This window comes from Poecilia mexicana, unplaced genomic scaffold (genome assembly GCF_051168715.1).
Source record: "Poecilia mexicana isolate PSO_F unplaced genomic scaffold, ASM5116871v1 scaffold_13, whole genome shotgun sequence".
Classification (NCBI taxonomy): domain Eukaryota; kingdom Metazoa; phylum Chordata; class Actinopteri; order Cyprinodontiformes; family Poeciliidae; genus Poecilia; species Poecilia mexicana.
Window position 1 is genome coordinate 3,121,445 of NW_028263382.1, and position 13,280 is coordinate 3,134,724.

Below are 13,280 nucleotides of genomic sequence, written 5' to 3' on the forward strand. Positions count from 1 at the left end.
ATCTGACATTAGCAGCAAGTTTTACCAGATACATGAATCAGCATGTCATCAGCATTCTATGCATCAGTTACCAGATTGTGATTGTGATTTCTAAGACACGCAAAAATTACTCTGAAACCATTTTGGGCAGGAAAGGAGGAACTGTGGGAGTACTGATGCTGATCTCACTGGCATTTCCACATTCTAAATGGAGCTTTCCATTTAAAGAGACATGTAACTCTGTCTCTGTTTGACTCTTTAAAGTTGGTGAGAGGCAGCAGATCCTGGAGCTGAGCAATAATTGTCACCTCGGTGTCACCGCTCAGACCAAGCAGCAGCTTCTCCCTTTGAACTGCTGCTCAACCTGAGGCAGGAGACCCAACACGAGTCTGCTGCTGCTCCTTAAAGGGAGGGAACACAAAACCTCCACCTTACAGGTGGGTTATGAGATATCAAACAAAAGGTTTCAGGTTGCAACAATTTCTTCTGGCATTGGTGGATGGTTGGTGTTCTCTTTTCCCATTGAGAAGTCAGAAATATACATATTTAATACTTAAAACAGCCGGTAGTGGTCCATACAAAACAGTGACTCAAACGATTTCCATACCTTGAATCGTACTTTCTTGACCATCATCCTTCAGTAGCAGGTGAAGCGGATGCTAACAGCTGGGTTAGATGTCAGAGAAGTTTTCCACTCCTTAGTTCCACTCTGGAAGGACAAAACTCCATTAACCAAAAAGTTCCTGCCAGTCAGTCCTGATCCAGTCAAAGCCTGCAGACAGACGCTGTGACGCTGCCCGTGTGCTTTAACAGGACAGAGACAACAGTCTGCCCGCCCCCTCCACCCGCTCCTCTGAGAGTTTTATCAGCCAGTTCATTCATTCGTAAAGAGCACACCCTCTGTTTATGGTTGGCTATTAACACCAACCCCCCCTCCTCAATCCTGGCACGGCTGCTTGCTGTCTTGCAGCTGACCCGTGACCCCAAAGTGGCCCCATGATCCCACCTTTTCATCCGCCATCATTTACCCATCTGTTGACCTGTAGCGTCTCTACTTAGCATGTCTCACCTTCATCCTCACGGCTGCTGATGGGATTCTTTGACGTTGCGTACGGAGCAGGTAGCAAAGTAACATCTATTTTAAAAGGTTGAACACCAAACATAAATTTACTTGGCTTCAGGACAAAGGCTGAAGCCAACCTGAGTTTGAATTAAGCAACTGAGAGTTGGTGCGCACTGGCACACATCATTTCAGTATAAATGATGTGGCTCTCTACCCAGGGAGTCATGGCATATGGGGGTACAGCAAGAAAAAAGGGATCTGTAACTTGCTCCCCAAATATATTTTCCTTTGTTTAATTTCATTTTTCAATCAATAACAAATGGTTGTGCTGCGAGTTATTTAAGAGCTTTGACAAAAAATGGTTATGTACCATTAGTGGCTAATGCTGCTATAGCTGGTATCTACATTGTAGCTTCTGATTTAGAGGTAAATTGAGATGCCATTGTGGTGGAACTAGGGTCTTTACTCTGGGTAAACTGGAGAAACAATTTTCAAAGATCAGCTTAGTAGAAATTATAAACCAGAAAACTCCTGTACAACATCTGGAATCATTCATGGTGCTTAGCTGTTTCCACGTTTTGTTACATCATGGATGGATGAATAAGCCCTTTCCTCAACATTTTACCATAATACCCCCATTATGACAACGCTGAGAAAAGTTTAGATTTTTCGGAAATGTAATCAAAACAGAAAACCAAGAAATCCCATTTACACACATATTCACACCCTTTGTTTAATACTTAAAACATGGCTGCCTTCATACATTTTTCATAACCTCAAAAAGATGTGGAAGCTTCTCCCTGAATGTGTTGCACATTCCGTGTCGTCTCTGGGTCTTTGTGATGGTCACATAACATCTGGGAAGATTTTTCATCACTCACTGAGGACGTGCAGATGAGACGACAACGTAACCCAAAGCTGTCAATGAGGAAGGAGTATAATAATGAACATGGCTGGTTTTGTCTTTAGCTTTTCTGTATTCCTTGAAGGGGCGGCGGTATGCATTTTCCAGGCACACAGAGCCATTTTACCTTCAGTTATAAAAATGTTGTACAGATAAAATTAAAAACAACTTGACACCTGGGAATTGGGCCTCTGTCTCCAACTCCTTCAGCACTTGTCATTATGCCGCTTACTACCAATCACAGGAGCACTGAACTGAAGTAGCTGAGGATCCCGCTCTGTGGGTGGGAGATGCAGCTCCTCCAAGGTGGAGCTTTGGGTAAGTGGGCGGGGCTTGGTGAAAGCAGGTGTTTAGGCACCTGACTGGTTGCCAAAGGAGATTCAATGATTCCTCAAACATGAAGAATCAAAGCAACAATCCAAGTATGTTTTGATAAAGCAGCAACACTATGACTCAAGCTCATTAAGACCAAGTCCACCTTACAGTTTTAATAATACATTTTATTCCATTAAAGTATCTTTTTTTTTCTAGTTTTACACTGGAATGTCAGGATTCCCCTTCTGCAATTTTGTTAAAAAAGAAAAAGAAAAGTTGTTTCTAGTCAATGTTGACCCCACATCCACACAAGCATTGCTAAATTGAAATCGATAGGGGGGAAACGAGGGAGTATAAGTAAAAGGAAAAAAAACAACATAAAAGACAAATTTTACTTCATGTATAATGTTTACGCTCTTTGACGATGTAAGTAAAGGATGACTGGGTGGATGAGCATTACAGCCTACAGTGGGGGGGGGAGGTGCAGTAAGCCCCCCGCTGATGGGAAATGTAAGGTGGGGGGAAAAATGGCTGAATCTGATTTAAACTCTTGAAGTGTGAAATCTCAGGGTTCATCTCTGAACTCAAATGGAGCACAATTAAATATGGCGTCCCTTCCAGACGAGGCGAGGAGTGGTTTAATGGTGTTCCAAAAACAGTTTAATGATTTTACTGATAGGTGTGTTGTTGAGAATCCCTTACAACGTCCTGCCAAATTCACTGAGCCGAGTAGTGGTCAGAATGAGCAACAGTAGAAAAGAAGAGCAGAAACAAAGACAAGCTTTTGTTTACGTTCTCCAGGAAACTGAAAATCTGAGATATGAAAATCACAAGAGCTTAACAATTACACATGAGAAAGAGACAGTAAGGGGAGAGAAGAAAGCACCCATCCCATAATCACCGCAGTGAGAGAGAGAGACCGTCTGTGTGAGGACGCATGATGATCGGGGAGGGAGCGGAGCTAAGCTAGCAGCACTAAGGTCCTGTTGTTCCTCCACCTGCACTTACTGACACAGCTAGCCTCTCCTTCATCCCCAGTCATCCTCTACTCATCCTCTGTACAGTTATGCACCACAGCATTAGTGGAAGGAGAAGTTGTGTGTTGGTTTTATTCCTGTTCAATTAACTCTATATATAGATGATCCTCTGTCATACAAACATAAATACACCACCGCTGCTGCTGCTGCTCTTCCCCACAGGAGGTGCCGTTTCCACGGCGATGGCTGGCGTCCTGTGTACAGTCTGATGATATACAGGGGCAGCAGGCTGGAAATCGTCGATCTTTCTCTGTAGCATAGATTTGGACTTTTTTTTTAAATGGTGATTTTTTTTCTCATTTTGCCATTTTCTTCCAGTATTTTTACTCAATTACATATTTGTCAACAACAAAGGAGGTTTCTGAAGAGAATCTGACGGAGCTGTCGCCATCTACATGAGACACTTTGGTAACCTGAGAGGAGAAAAAGAAAAAAGTAGGGGGTTATTTTTCTTTAACATGGAAGAATTTCTGCAACACTTAAACAATATTTTCTATCGATGTAACTGAAAATTAAAATTTTTTTAAATTCATTTTTTTAAAAACCTGGTTCGTATTTCTCTAACTTGTCACATGATGGTCATGTCTGTGATAACCAACATTTCATGCAACATGTTCCAACTTTGTTCGAAATGGGAGAAAATGGAAACTAAAGTCTCTACACAAAATTGGTCTTCAAAAAAAAAAAAAAAGTTTGTTTTAATTTTTCATGCAATTAATTGATTTATTGGTTTATGCAACAAGACTAGCAATAAATGTTATTTTGAGACCTTTTCAAGTATTATGTTTATGATGTTACAATAATCCAAGTTCACTCTCACTCTTTCAAAGCCTAAGAAAAACAATCATTTTGTACAGAACACAAACTAGAACTGGAAGATATTTTAAATTTATAAAACACAACCAAAAACAAATAAATAAAAAAAATAAAAAACAACCAAAACTATATAACATGGGTTATTACGTCTCCCAACAGAATTGCCTGTCAAAAAATATAATCAGAATGGAAATTATTGTAATTTATCATGCAGTGAATTTATTAATGCGACAGGCCTCGGTGCACCGATTGCAGTTTTCTGGCCGATCACCAATATCCAAGAAGCCTTTTTTGTTTGAAAAGTTGCTAAATAGAGCTACACAGTGGCCGAGTGTTGTTAATGGCACACAGAGACCTGATGGTCTGTCAGGCAGAGCAAAAGGAGACAGTGGATGATTTTCAGACCTTTGCTGAGGAAAATTAAATTGATTTTCATTGCAGAATTCCACAAATTAAAGAAGTCGGTGCAGCCCTAGTTATTTGAAGTCACTTCATGCAAAAATATGACAAGTTCATTGATTTTATCAAGGATGGCTCGAAGTGAAACATCATTTCACAGGTGTGAGGGCTTGGTGGTCGTGTCTCAGCAGGAAGCCATTTCCCAAACCCACACGGCTCCAGGTCACCACATAACGACACTGCTGAGCTGGACAGAGCCAACACAGACCTCTTCATTCAGCAGCCTCAAACTCCCTCTTCCAATCTATGTGCCAGCTTTTTACCATCTCCACTGTCATTGCACTCATTTCATCTAAAACTACCGAACCGAAGCTTCATAAGAAAAGACTGCACCTTCATTGGGAGCTCACCTGAATGTCACAGTAGTTGCGCTTGGACACGAAGGACACATTGATGGGAAAGAAATCATTGGGCTGCCCGGCGATGCTGAACTCCAGGCTGCCGGTTTTGTTGTTGGCATCGATGACTGGTAGGCACCACTCCAGGACGTTCCGCCGGCTGTCGTGTTTGTACTCTCCGTCCAGATCTCCGATCACAGGAGCGCCCACCCCGGACCTGGAGGAGACCGACAGACGCTTCACATGTCGACGACCCCAAACCGTCACAGCAGAGTCAAACACACAGAGACGTCTCATTGGCTCACAGAGAGCGACCTGAAGTCACTTCCAGTTCTGACATGAGTTAGGCTTTTATATTGTTGTAGGTTTTAATTTTTATTTTTTGAAGAGACATCCATCTTATTTCTAGAGCTGAATGGTGCTTCAAATATTAATAATAGTTTCTTTGTTTTGTATTTATTGTTTGGACTAATTTAATTTATTGACAGAATTTTTAATAGTCAAGTCATTTTAAGCTTGTTTGTTCTGTTTTAGCAGGACAGACTGAGCATTGTTCAGAGACAACAGATGACAAATAGTGTTTTGGCCAATTCTGGCACATTTACACATTAATAAATAAATTAATAAATTAAAGAGCCATCTTTTCACCTTCATGTAATCAAGTACAATTCAGATAAAACTGCTTTGATTTGATTGATAAAAGAATATGCAGGTACACAGCTGTAATCCTAAAGGTTCTATTTTTAGAGTATTGAATTTGACCGCCGTGATCCGGAGCGTAACCATGGAGAGTCGCGGTGCTTACGGAACAGGGATGCTGATGACGACGTCGTTCAGTTCCAGGTTCTCCTCCTGCAGCTCGTACTCAATGTTGACGTCGCAGCTGGAGCCGCTCTCTGAAGGCCAGCAGTTTACTGGGAGACAGAGCAGCTGGATGAGAGAGCAGCAGCACATCTGTGCTACTCTGACTACTGAGGACCAACAGTTACAGCGCAACTGATGCTGATCGCACCTTACAGTCAGCAATCACATTATCAAAGAAAATGAAAACATTCCAGTTAGATTTGCTGAGTTATTTCCATCTCTGTGACAAACAGTCTCACATTAAAATAAGTCTGGGTAATCTTCAGGAAGGATAACATCCACTCACTGGTTAGAGGTATGAGGGACTCGTCTGTGGTCTGCAGTCTCCATTTCAGAACGCCAACGTCGTTATTGAGAGGGAAGGACTTCTCTGGGTTCTTTAGGCCAATTACCGATTCAGCTGTGAATAACTTCTTGTCTACGTTAGGATGCGTCTGCAAACCAACAGCATTTAACCTGGAGTTAGTTTACCAATCAGAATTCAAACAGGATGTGGATCATTTAGGTTTTTAGCTTTACTGCTGAACTGTAAGTAGGAGGGAACATCAGCAATAGCAGAATATGGCAGATCACAGCCACTTTAACACATTTTCTTATGTAAAAGAAAGTCTTAATGAAAAGCAGAATTGATCATTTAGGCCAAAGAATATTTCCAAAAAGAGTTTTATCTGTTTGAAATGCTTTGTGCATTTTAATGTACAAGTACCTCCGATTTAGTACTTATTTGGGTTTTAAAGTTCATTACACTTCCTTAAACAAGAATAAATACATAACCAGGTGAAACCACTAGTTTACATACACTATACAAAAATACTTTTATCACAGGCTGAAGTTAAATCAGACCAAACGTCTCCTCATCGAGGCTGGTTGGAATAACCAAAATTACTTCTACTTGCTAAATGTCACAAAATTCAGAGAAATAATATATCTCAGAATAATTTATTAATATCTTCAAAGTTAGAGGTTTACATTCATTTCCTCAGTATTTGGTAACATTGCCTTTGACTTGGATGACTTGGTCAAACATCTGGGTTTCCTTCAACAAGCTTCTCCCAACAGTTTTTTGTGCTCAGAGAATTTCATTTATTCCACACATTAGAAAAAAATTGTTTTCATATTTTTCAGACAAAAATTCTTCTACCGCAATTATAAACATCAAAATCTCAAGTTTGGCAAATCCATGTATTATATTCACCATTAAGTACAATAATGAAAATGGTAAGAAGAAAAAATGCAAATACCTGAAGCTTGCTGAAAGTGTTGTGTATTAGAATGAATAGGAGTGAGCACTCTTCTCTTTCTTTCTGTTTTTTCAATGCCACATGCTGTTTTTATTTTGGTTTTAATTATGTAAAGCACCTTGAAATGCCTTGATGCTGAAATGTGCTATACAAATAAAATTTGATTGATTGATTGAACACTAACATCAGTATCTGTATCAGTCATTTTTTTAACATGTTGGCATCAGTCCAATAAATAAAACTTGGCTGATATTTGTTCCCCACATCCTCCTCCATTTGTGGCTGATCTGTGTGGTGATAGCTTGGTGAAGTGACAGTGCACGTGATGGATTGTAAGGAGCTTAACTGAAGCAAACGTTGTGAGACATAGACAATATTGGTAAATATTGGCCAGAACAGCAAGATCAATATTGGCTCAAATTTTCATATTGGTGCACCCCATATGATTGGTAATAATAATAGAGTTGGACTACAGCAGCCTGTTTTGTGCAGCAGACCCACCTGAAGCTGCAGCCCCTTGTTGTCGTTGTTATTGATGGCGAGGCGGATGCGGCCGTTTTTCTCGTCCGTGACCCGGAGTGTCACCATGCCCAGCACCTCCATGTTCTGCAGGCCGCCATCACGGCCGCAGCTCAACAAGATCTTCTCCTCCACGCGCAGATGTACGCTGAGGAGTGAACACACACACAGCAGCAGCTTTAAACGCCGATCGACCAATTTTCCTACGCCAAAACCAAGAAAATCAATCTAGGAAAACTGGACACTGAATCTCTTCTGAACCAGAGGTGTGTACCTCTCCACATTGACTGGCGGTGGCAGAACCTTGGACACATCTGAGCCTCTCTTTCCTGAGGACGAAATGATGGTTTCACCCTCAGACTTGAGCTGGTCAACAAAGTTATCCACTTCTTTCCCTTTAGCGCCTAGCTTCAGAGCCTTGCTCGGGCCGCTTGATCTGGAGGAACAAACAAACAACTCATCACCTGACCAATGAGGAGAGCTGCACGCTCAGCTGGGGACCGTTTTGCGTTTCACGGTGCCGTACCGGACTGGAGCTGGTGTGATCTTGGGTTTCTCAGGTTCCACTATGGTGTCTGTGATGAGGGACCCTGAGGACATGCTGCTCACATTACCGAACCCGCCGAACGCCGGAACCTTCTTCCCAGAGCGCTCGGCGTCTCTCCTGGCCTGCTGCAGCTCCTTCGCTTTCCTCCTCATCTCTGCTTTAGCCTCGCGTTCCTGAGTCTGCAAACATTACCAACCGTTGACGCAGTCCTTTTCTCCATTTCTCCATTTTCATGCACATCCAGCGTCTTACCTCTCTGACGGCCCGGAACACCTTCTCCTCGTGGGAGTCCATCTCTGTGAAGGTACGGATCTGAGCCAGGTTGACGTTTTCTCTGTAGCCGAGCGCCACGATCTCGTCGAAGGCAAAGATGAGGTCAAAGCAGTGCTCTGAGATTTCACTCTCCTCCAGCACACGACAGTACTCTGGGATCTGGAGCCGAGCAGAAACAAGGAGGAACTGATTCAGACAGGAAACACAAGCAACACTGAAGGAAGAAGAGCATCCTGAGGTCATTTTATGAATTCAAACTCTTGACTGATCTAGCCATGTCTTCATGGAACATAATGTAACCAAATGACTAGAAATACTGTGAAATCTTTCAAGTGTCTTCAGCTTTTGCCAAACAAACACACTATCTGACAGTTTTTCAAAGTTTTGTGAAAAACAACAACTTTAGTTTTTGAAAAATATTTTGTCTTTTACTGTAAATGTGGAGGAGGACGGCCACTGACTAAACAAACAGGTTCAGTTCTCCTGTGGATCAACATGGTTTAGACGTCCGTCTTGGTTAACCAGAAGAAAAACCTACAAGTTCTGATAGAAACACTACAAGAAAAAGTTTGCACACACATTTTTTTTATTGTCTGAAGTTAAACCAGACTAAACTTCTCTTGCTTTAGAGTCTCCAATTTTATTTCTATTTGTTAAATGCCAGAATAATGACAGAAAGAATAAATCACTTCCATCAATATATCCTTTTTCCTCTTTAAAAATCTTGAAATTTTCAAATGAAACCCATGAGTGTGTGTATTTAAACACCTGGCTGCAGTCTGAAGGCGTACAGTGTGTGTGTGTAGGTGTAGGTGTGTGTGTGTGTGTGTGTGAGCTTTGCTCCATCAACATGGTTCATCTCCCTTCTTTGAGGTTTATCAGCTCTGTTCTGTTTTTCAGAACCAGCAGAGAATAAAATTAGAATTAAATCTTTAAAAACTTCTGCTCTTCCTGAAACTCCGACTTCAGGAAGTCATCACAACATGGCTCCTCTATTAACCCTTTAACAATGTTTTTAACCAGCCTTGCACTGAAAAGCTGCTCATTTAAGGAGCTCAGCAGATGCAGTTCCACCAGATGTTTGCTAATTGCTGCTGGCTAGTCTGAAGGAGCCGAGTTGGGGAGGGCTGTGCCTCGAAGGCAGAGCCGGGTTCAACCAGGTGTTTTGCACAGCTGAATGGTTGCCATAGGAGATGAATGCAGAATAATCAAGGCAACACTCCGGGTGTGTTTGTGATGAGAGAATAACATCATAACATGATGTAAAGCTCAAAAAAATTGATTTTACATAACACTGTCCCTCTAGGTGATGATAAACAAGCTTTTGAATGCTTAGCCAGACTTGTTGGTAGACAAGCACAATCCATGAGTATTACACAGCAACGATGGCTTGACAGAAAGAAAAGGCAAAGAAATGTCAAACCCTCAATCCGTGCCATATTATTATTAAAAGCATCTCCAATACCATTTTTTGTGGCGTGCATTAAATGTTCCGAGTGTCCTTTTCTTACCACGCGGGAGAACAGTCTGAGTGTCTCCAGGTCCTCCAGAATGTTGCTGTTCTTGGTGGTGATGAGGACCATGTAGAGCTTCTCCAGCGGCTGGTACACGTAGCGCACACTGTCTGTTTCCACGAAGGTGTGCTGCTTGCCCGTGTTCATCAGCTTGGGGAATGCGGCCAGCAGGCCCTCGATCCGCGTCCGGGTCATTTCCACAAACTGCCGCGACACGATGGCCTTCCCGGCCTTGGTGCACACCGCCGCTGCCAACAGCACCTGCAGGGGTGGGTGGAGGGATATAAGTCAACCAATGAAACACCTGCAGACATTCCCTTTCTGCATCTCTCATTTAGAGACCAGGATCCTAACTAGAATGGAGAATTTATTTATTAAATAATAATTTTGGAAATAAATATTCTGTCACAGTAACACTGATCAGTCAGTTACAAGATGCAGGACTGGTCAAGGGATTTTCTGGGTAGCATTTGGTTTTAGAATAGACCGTCTGATGTCGCTTTTAGGACTGCACAACTTTGGCAATATCAACAATATGAATAATTTAAAAAACAGCAGCTTGAAGTGTGATAAATATTAGCTCATGATTTAGGTTCCATACATTCAGAACTTCTACGTCAGTGATACATTTAGAGACACTGGTTTATAGCAGCATCAGAATCTTTTAGAAGATAAAGGGGAGCTAATGTGGTGAAGTGGGACCATCCCAACCATCCCTCTTACCTGTATTGGAGCATTTGGTTTTTTTAGGGAATAATTCCATAAACTCTATTCATTGGTTTCTTTGTGGAATTTCCTTAAGATTTTTTGCTAAGAAGATATAAAAGAAAGCCGATTCCCCTAAGTGTCTTGGCTGGGGACCATCATGTGTGTTCATTTACAAACTCCTAAATAAATGTCTAGTGGGTGCTGATCTCATATTTTTTCATAGTTTGCTTAACTGGCTTCCAAAAAAGTTGAGAATAAGATAGTGCCATTCAGGATGTGTCATATAGCCAGTCCAGATGATTCTTTTTGTCAAGCACAGATTTCAAATGATTTTCTACAGTTTATTTGTTACGAAATGTTGTATATCCAAAATAAATAATATCTACAGGAAGTCAAAGTTATTTTGTTTTGATCAAACATCATGATAATAGTTCATAATTCATAAAAGTCAACTGTTTCAGATGCGGATCAGAATCAAACAAACATAGTATATAAGAACTATATAAGTTCAGTCCATTTACCATAGTGTCATTCAAGAGTTCTCAGAAAATAAACCTGATTTCATAGGACATACGATTTTAAACTTTGATGAAAATTAATCTCTCTAGCTCTTGACAATACCTAATGAGTAGTAAACTGACATGCTAGAGCTGAAATATATTTTGAATTACAATCACCATTACAGTTTTAATGCAGGTTACAGTGCTGAATGAGCTTTCAGGCCAAAACAGGTGTAGGTTTAAGCAATAAACATACAGACTGCTGGGGTCACTGATGACACAAAATAAAAAAAATGGGGAAAATGATGGGTTTCCGAGAATATGTATCATCATTGCATTATTTTAAATTAGATCAAAATTTCAAATTTTCCTTAAACTATGCAGCCCTAGATAGGAACATAGACGCAACAGGGTTAACTTATTGGGACAAAATGGCAACAAGTCGGTCTAAGAATCCCAGTACATCCTCAAAATTGGGGTGAGCCTTTACTTTCACGTTGTGTTAAAGTGTTGGCACCGGGAATATTTAATGCTTTAGAACTTTAATTATTTGGATAATCTTAACGAGAAAAGAATAATTAGAAATTAATTTTCTGCCTTCTCTGTGATTTCTATCATGTGTCCAGCATAAAGTGGACGATGCTTTAGACATTATGACGATACGTACACAGAAAGCAACATTTGAGACAGTGTTTTGTTTGTACAGAATGCGTTACAATATTGGGATACCTCAACATGCCTCTAAGAAACATAAAGCCACCTCCATGAAAACTAAGCTTTACATGCACCTTTCAAACACGATTGAAATTAATGAACATTATCGCAGCCTAAAGAAAGAAGCTGCTTTTGTTCCACGTTGACGTTGAAGGCAAACTGACTACGTGTTGAGCTTCTAGACAAGCTAAAACTGGTTAGCATAGCATAGCTGTCATCGCTTGGGGACTACATTAAAGAGCATATGTACAGGTTTATACTTTGTATGAGAAGAGTTGGTCGTGGAGGCTGACGAGGGGACAGTCTGAACGCTTTAGCTCGGGTCCAGCTAGTGACAGAAGATAACTAGCGCTAGCATGTGAGGCTAGTTAACGTCAGCAGTGTCTGCAGCAGACTACATATCCCTGATTCATGTCGCACTGACTTAGTAAAAAAGAAACATTAATTGGCTGTGAACTAATATTCACAACGTCAGCCTCGGCAGTCAGCAGAAGCAGCCGCTGAATTTCTCTTGTTGCCGTTTAAGAGAATACAGACTACAAAAGTGCTAGCGTTAGCCACTGTTATGATAACTGCAAGGCCCGACAACAACTAAAACGATTTACAATGACTTTCAGCTTTTACTCACCATGTTTGGTCTCTCTTTATGTGTGAACGCTCTTCAGTCCGTGGTGTATGTGGTTTGGGGGAGATTTATCGTCACTCTGGAATGCCAGGGTGCGAATACAGCTGACTTCGAGTAAGGTGAAGCGTTAGCTAGTTAGCGTCAATATGGCAGCGGCAGCGGAGAGCCACGTATCCACCGGAAGAGACTCGCTGGATCAGCCCACCGTGGAAACCGGTGACGTGGGCTCCAAAATGTTGGCCTTGGTGGAGAAGTGAAGTGTAGGATAGGAGTGTTTTTTTGTTACTGCAGGCGTTTATTTCTCAGATAATATCCCAAACTAGACTGTTTTACCAACCCCAACAGCAAAAATACTATCATTATGGCACTGAAACGAAAACCACAACAGTATATGCTCTTGTTAAAAATGTATTAACTTGTTTAATTGAGTCAAATGTTTTAATTATGTGTGCTCATACTGTGTTTGTATTTTTTTTCTCTGAAAACAGGTCTGTCTCTCTTATAAGTGAGATCTTGGATCTCAATGGGTCAACCTGCATAAATAAAGTTTTATAAATATTATTAAACATATTCCAAATTGTGAAAAAATATATTTTACCAAAAATATTAATGTTAGACTCATTTTATCGTCGCATTTTTACTCTTATCGAATGCAGGCTGTGTTATTCAGTTTAGTATGGGCAAATTATCCGCAGTAAGGTATGTCAATTTGTTAAAAAGTTAATTTTTCTCATAGTGCCCTCTTCAACCAGTGACTTCGCAAGGGGGACTGTAGGTGGTGCTATATCCCAGACATTGCACTCCCAAGAAAATAAAAATGTGGGGTTTTTTATGGTTGTTTTTTCTATTTGAAATATTTTTATA

The 13,280-nt window shown here is 40.9% G+C and overlaps 2 protein-coding genes across 6 annotated transcripts in view; both read right to left on the reverse strand.

Moving 5' to 3' along the window:
- The window catches only part of phldb1b (pleckstrin homology-like domain, family B, member 1b), a 130,109-nt gene extending 129,233 nt beyond the window's left edge, over window positions 1–876 (reverse strand). Inside the window, exon 1 of one of the 5 annotated variants that reach the window (XM_088011464.1) lies at window positions 587–876. In XM_088011464.1, the coding sequence (XP_087867590.1) occupies window positions 587–613 (27 nt within the window). In that variant the 5' untranslated portion in view covers window positions 614–876. The remainder of the gene's footprint in view (window positions 1–586) is intronic. The other 4 variants (XM_088011460.1, XM_088011461.1, XM_088011462.1 and 1 more) reach the window with 4 other exon arrangements.
- Window positions 877–2,425: 1,549 nt separating this feature from the next.
- arcn1b (archain 1b) lies at window positions 2,426–12,626 on the reverse strand. The gene is made up of 10 exons (XM_014971376.2): window positions 12,420–12,626; window positions 9,867–10,130; window positions 8,335–8,514; window positions 8,062–8,261; window positions 7,810–7,971; window positions 7,518–7,683; window positions 6,062–6,209; window positions 5,717–5,825; window positions 4,924–5,128; window positions 2,426–3,711 (listed from the first exon to the last, which is right to left on the reverse strand). Exons 1-10 carry the CDS (start codon window positions 12,420–12,422, stop codon window positions 3,622–3,624), a joined length of 1,527 nt encoding a protein of 508 aa, XP_014826862.1. The 5' UTR covers window positions 12,423–12,626; the 3' UTR covers window positions 2,426–3,621.
- Between the last annotated feature and the right edge of the window lie 654 nt (window positions 12,627–13,280).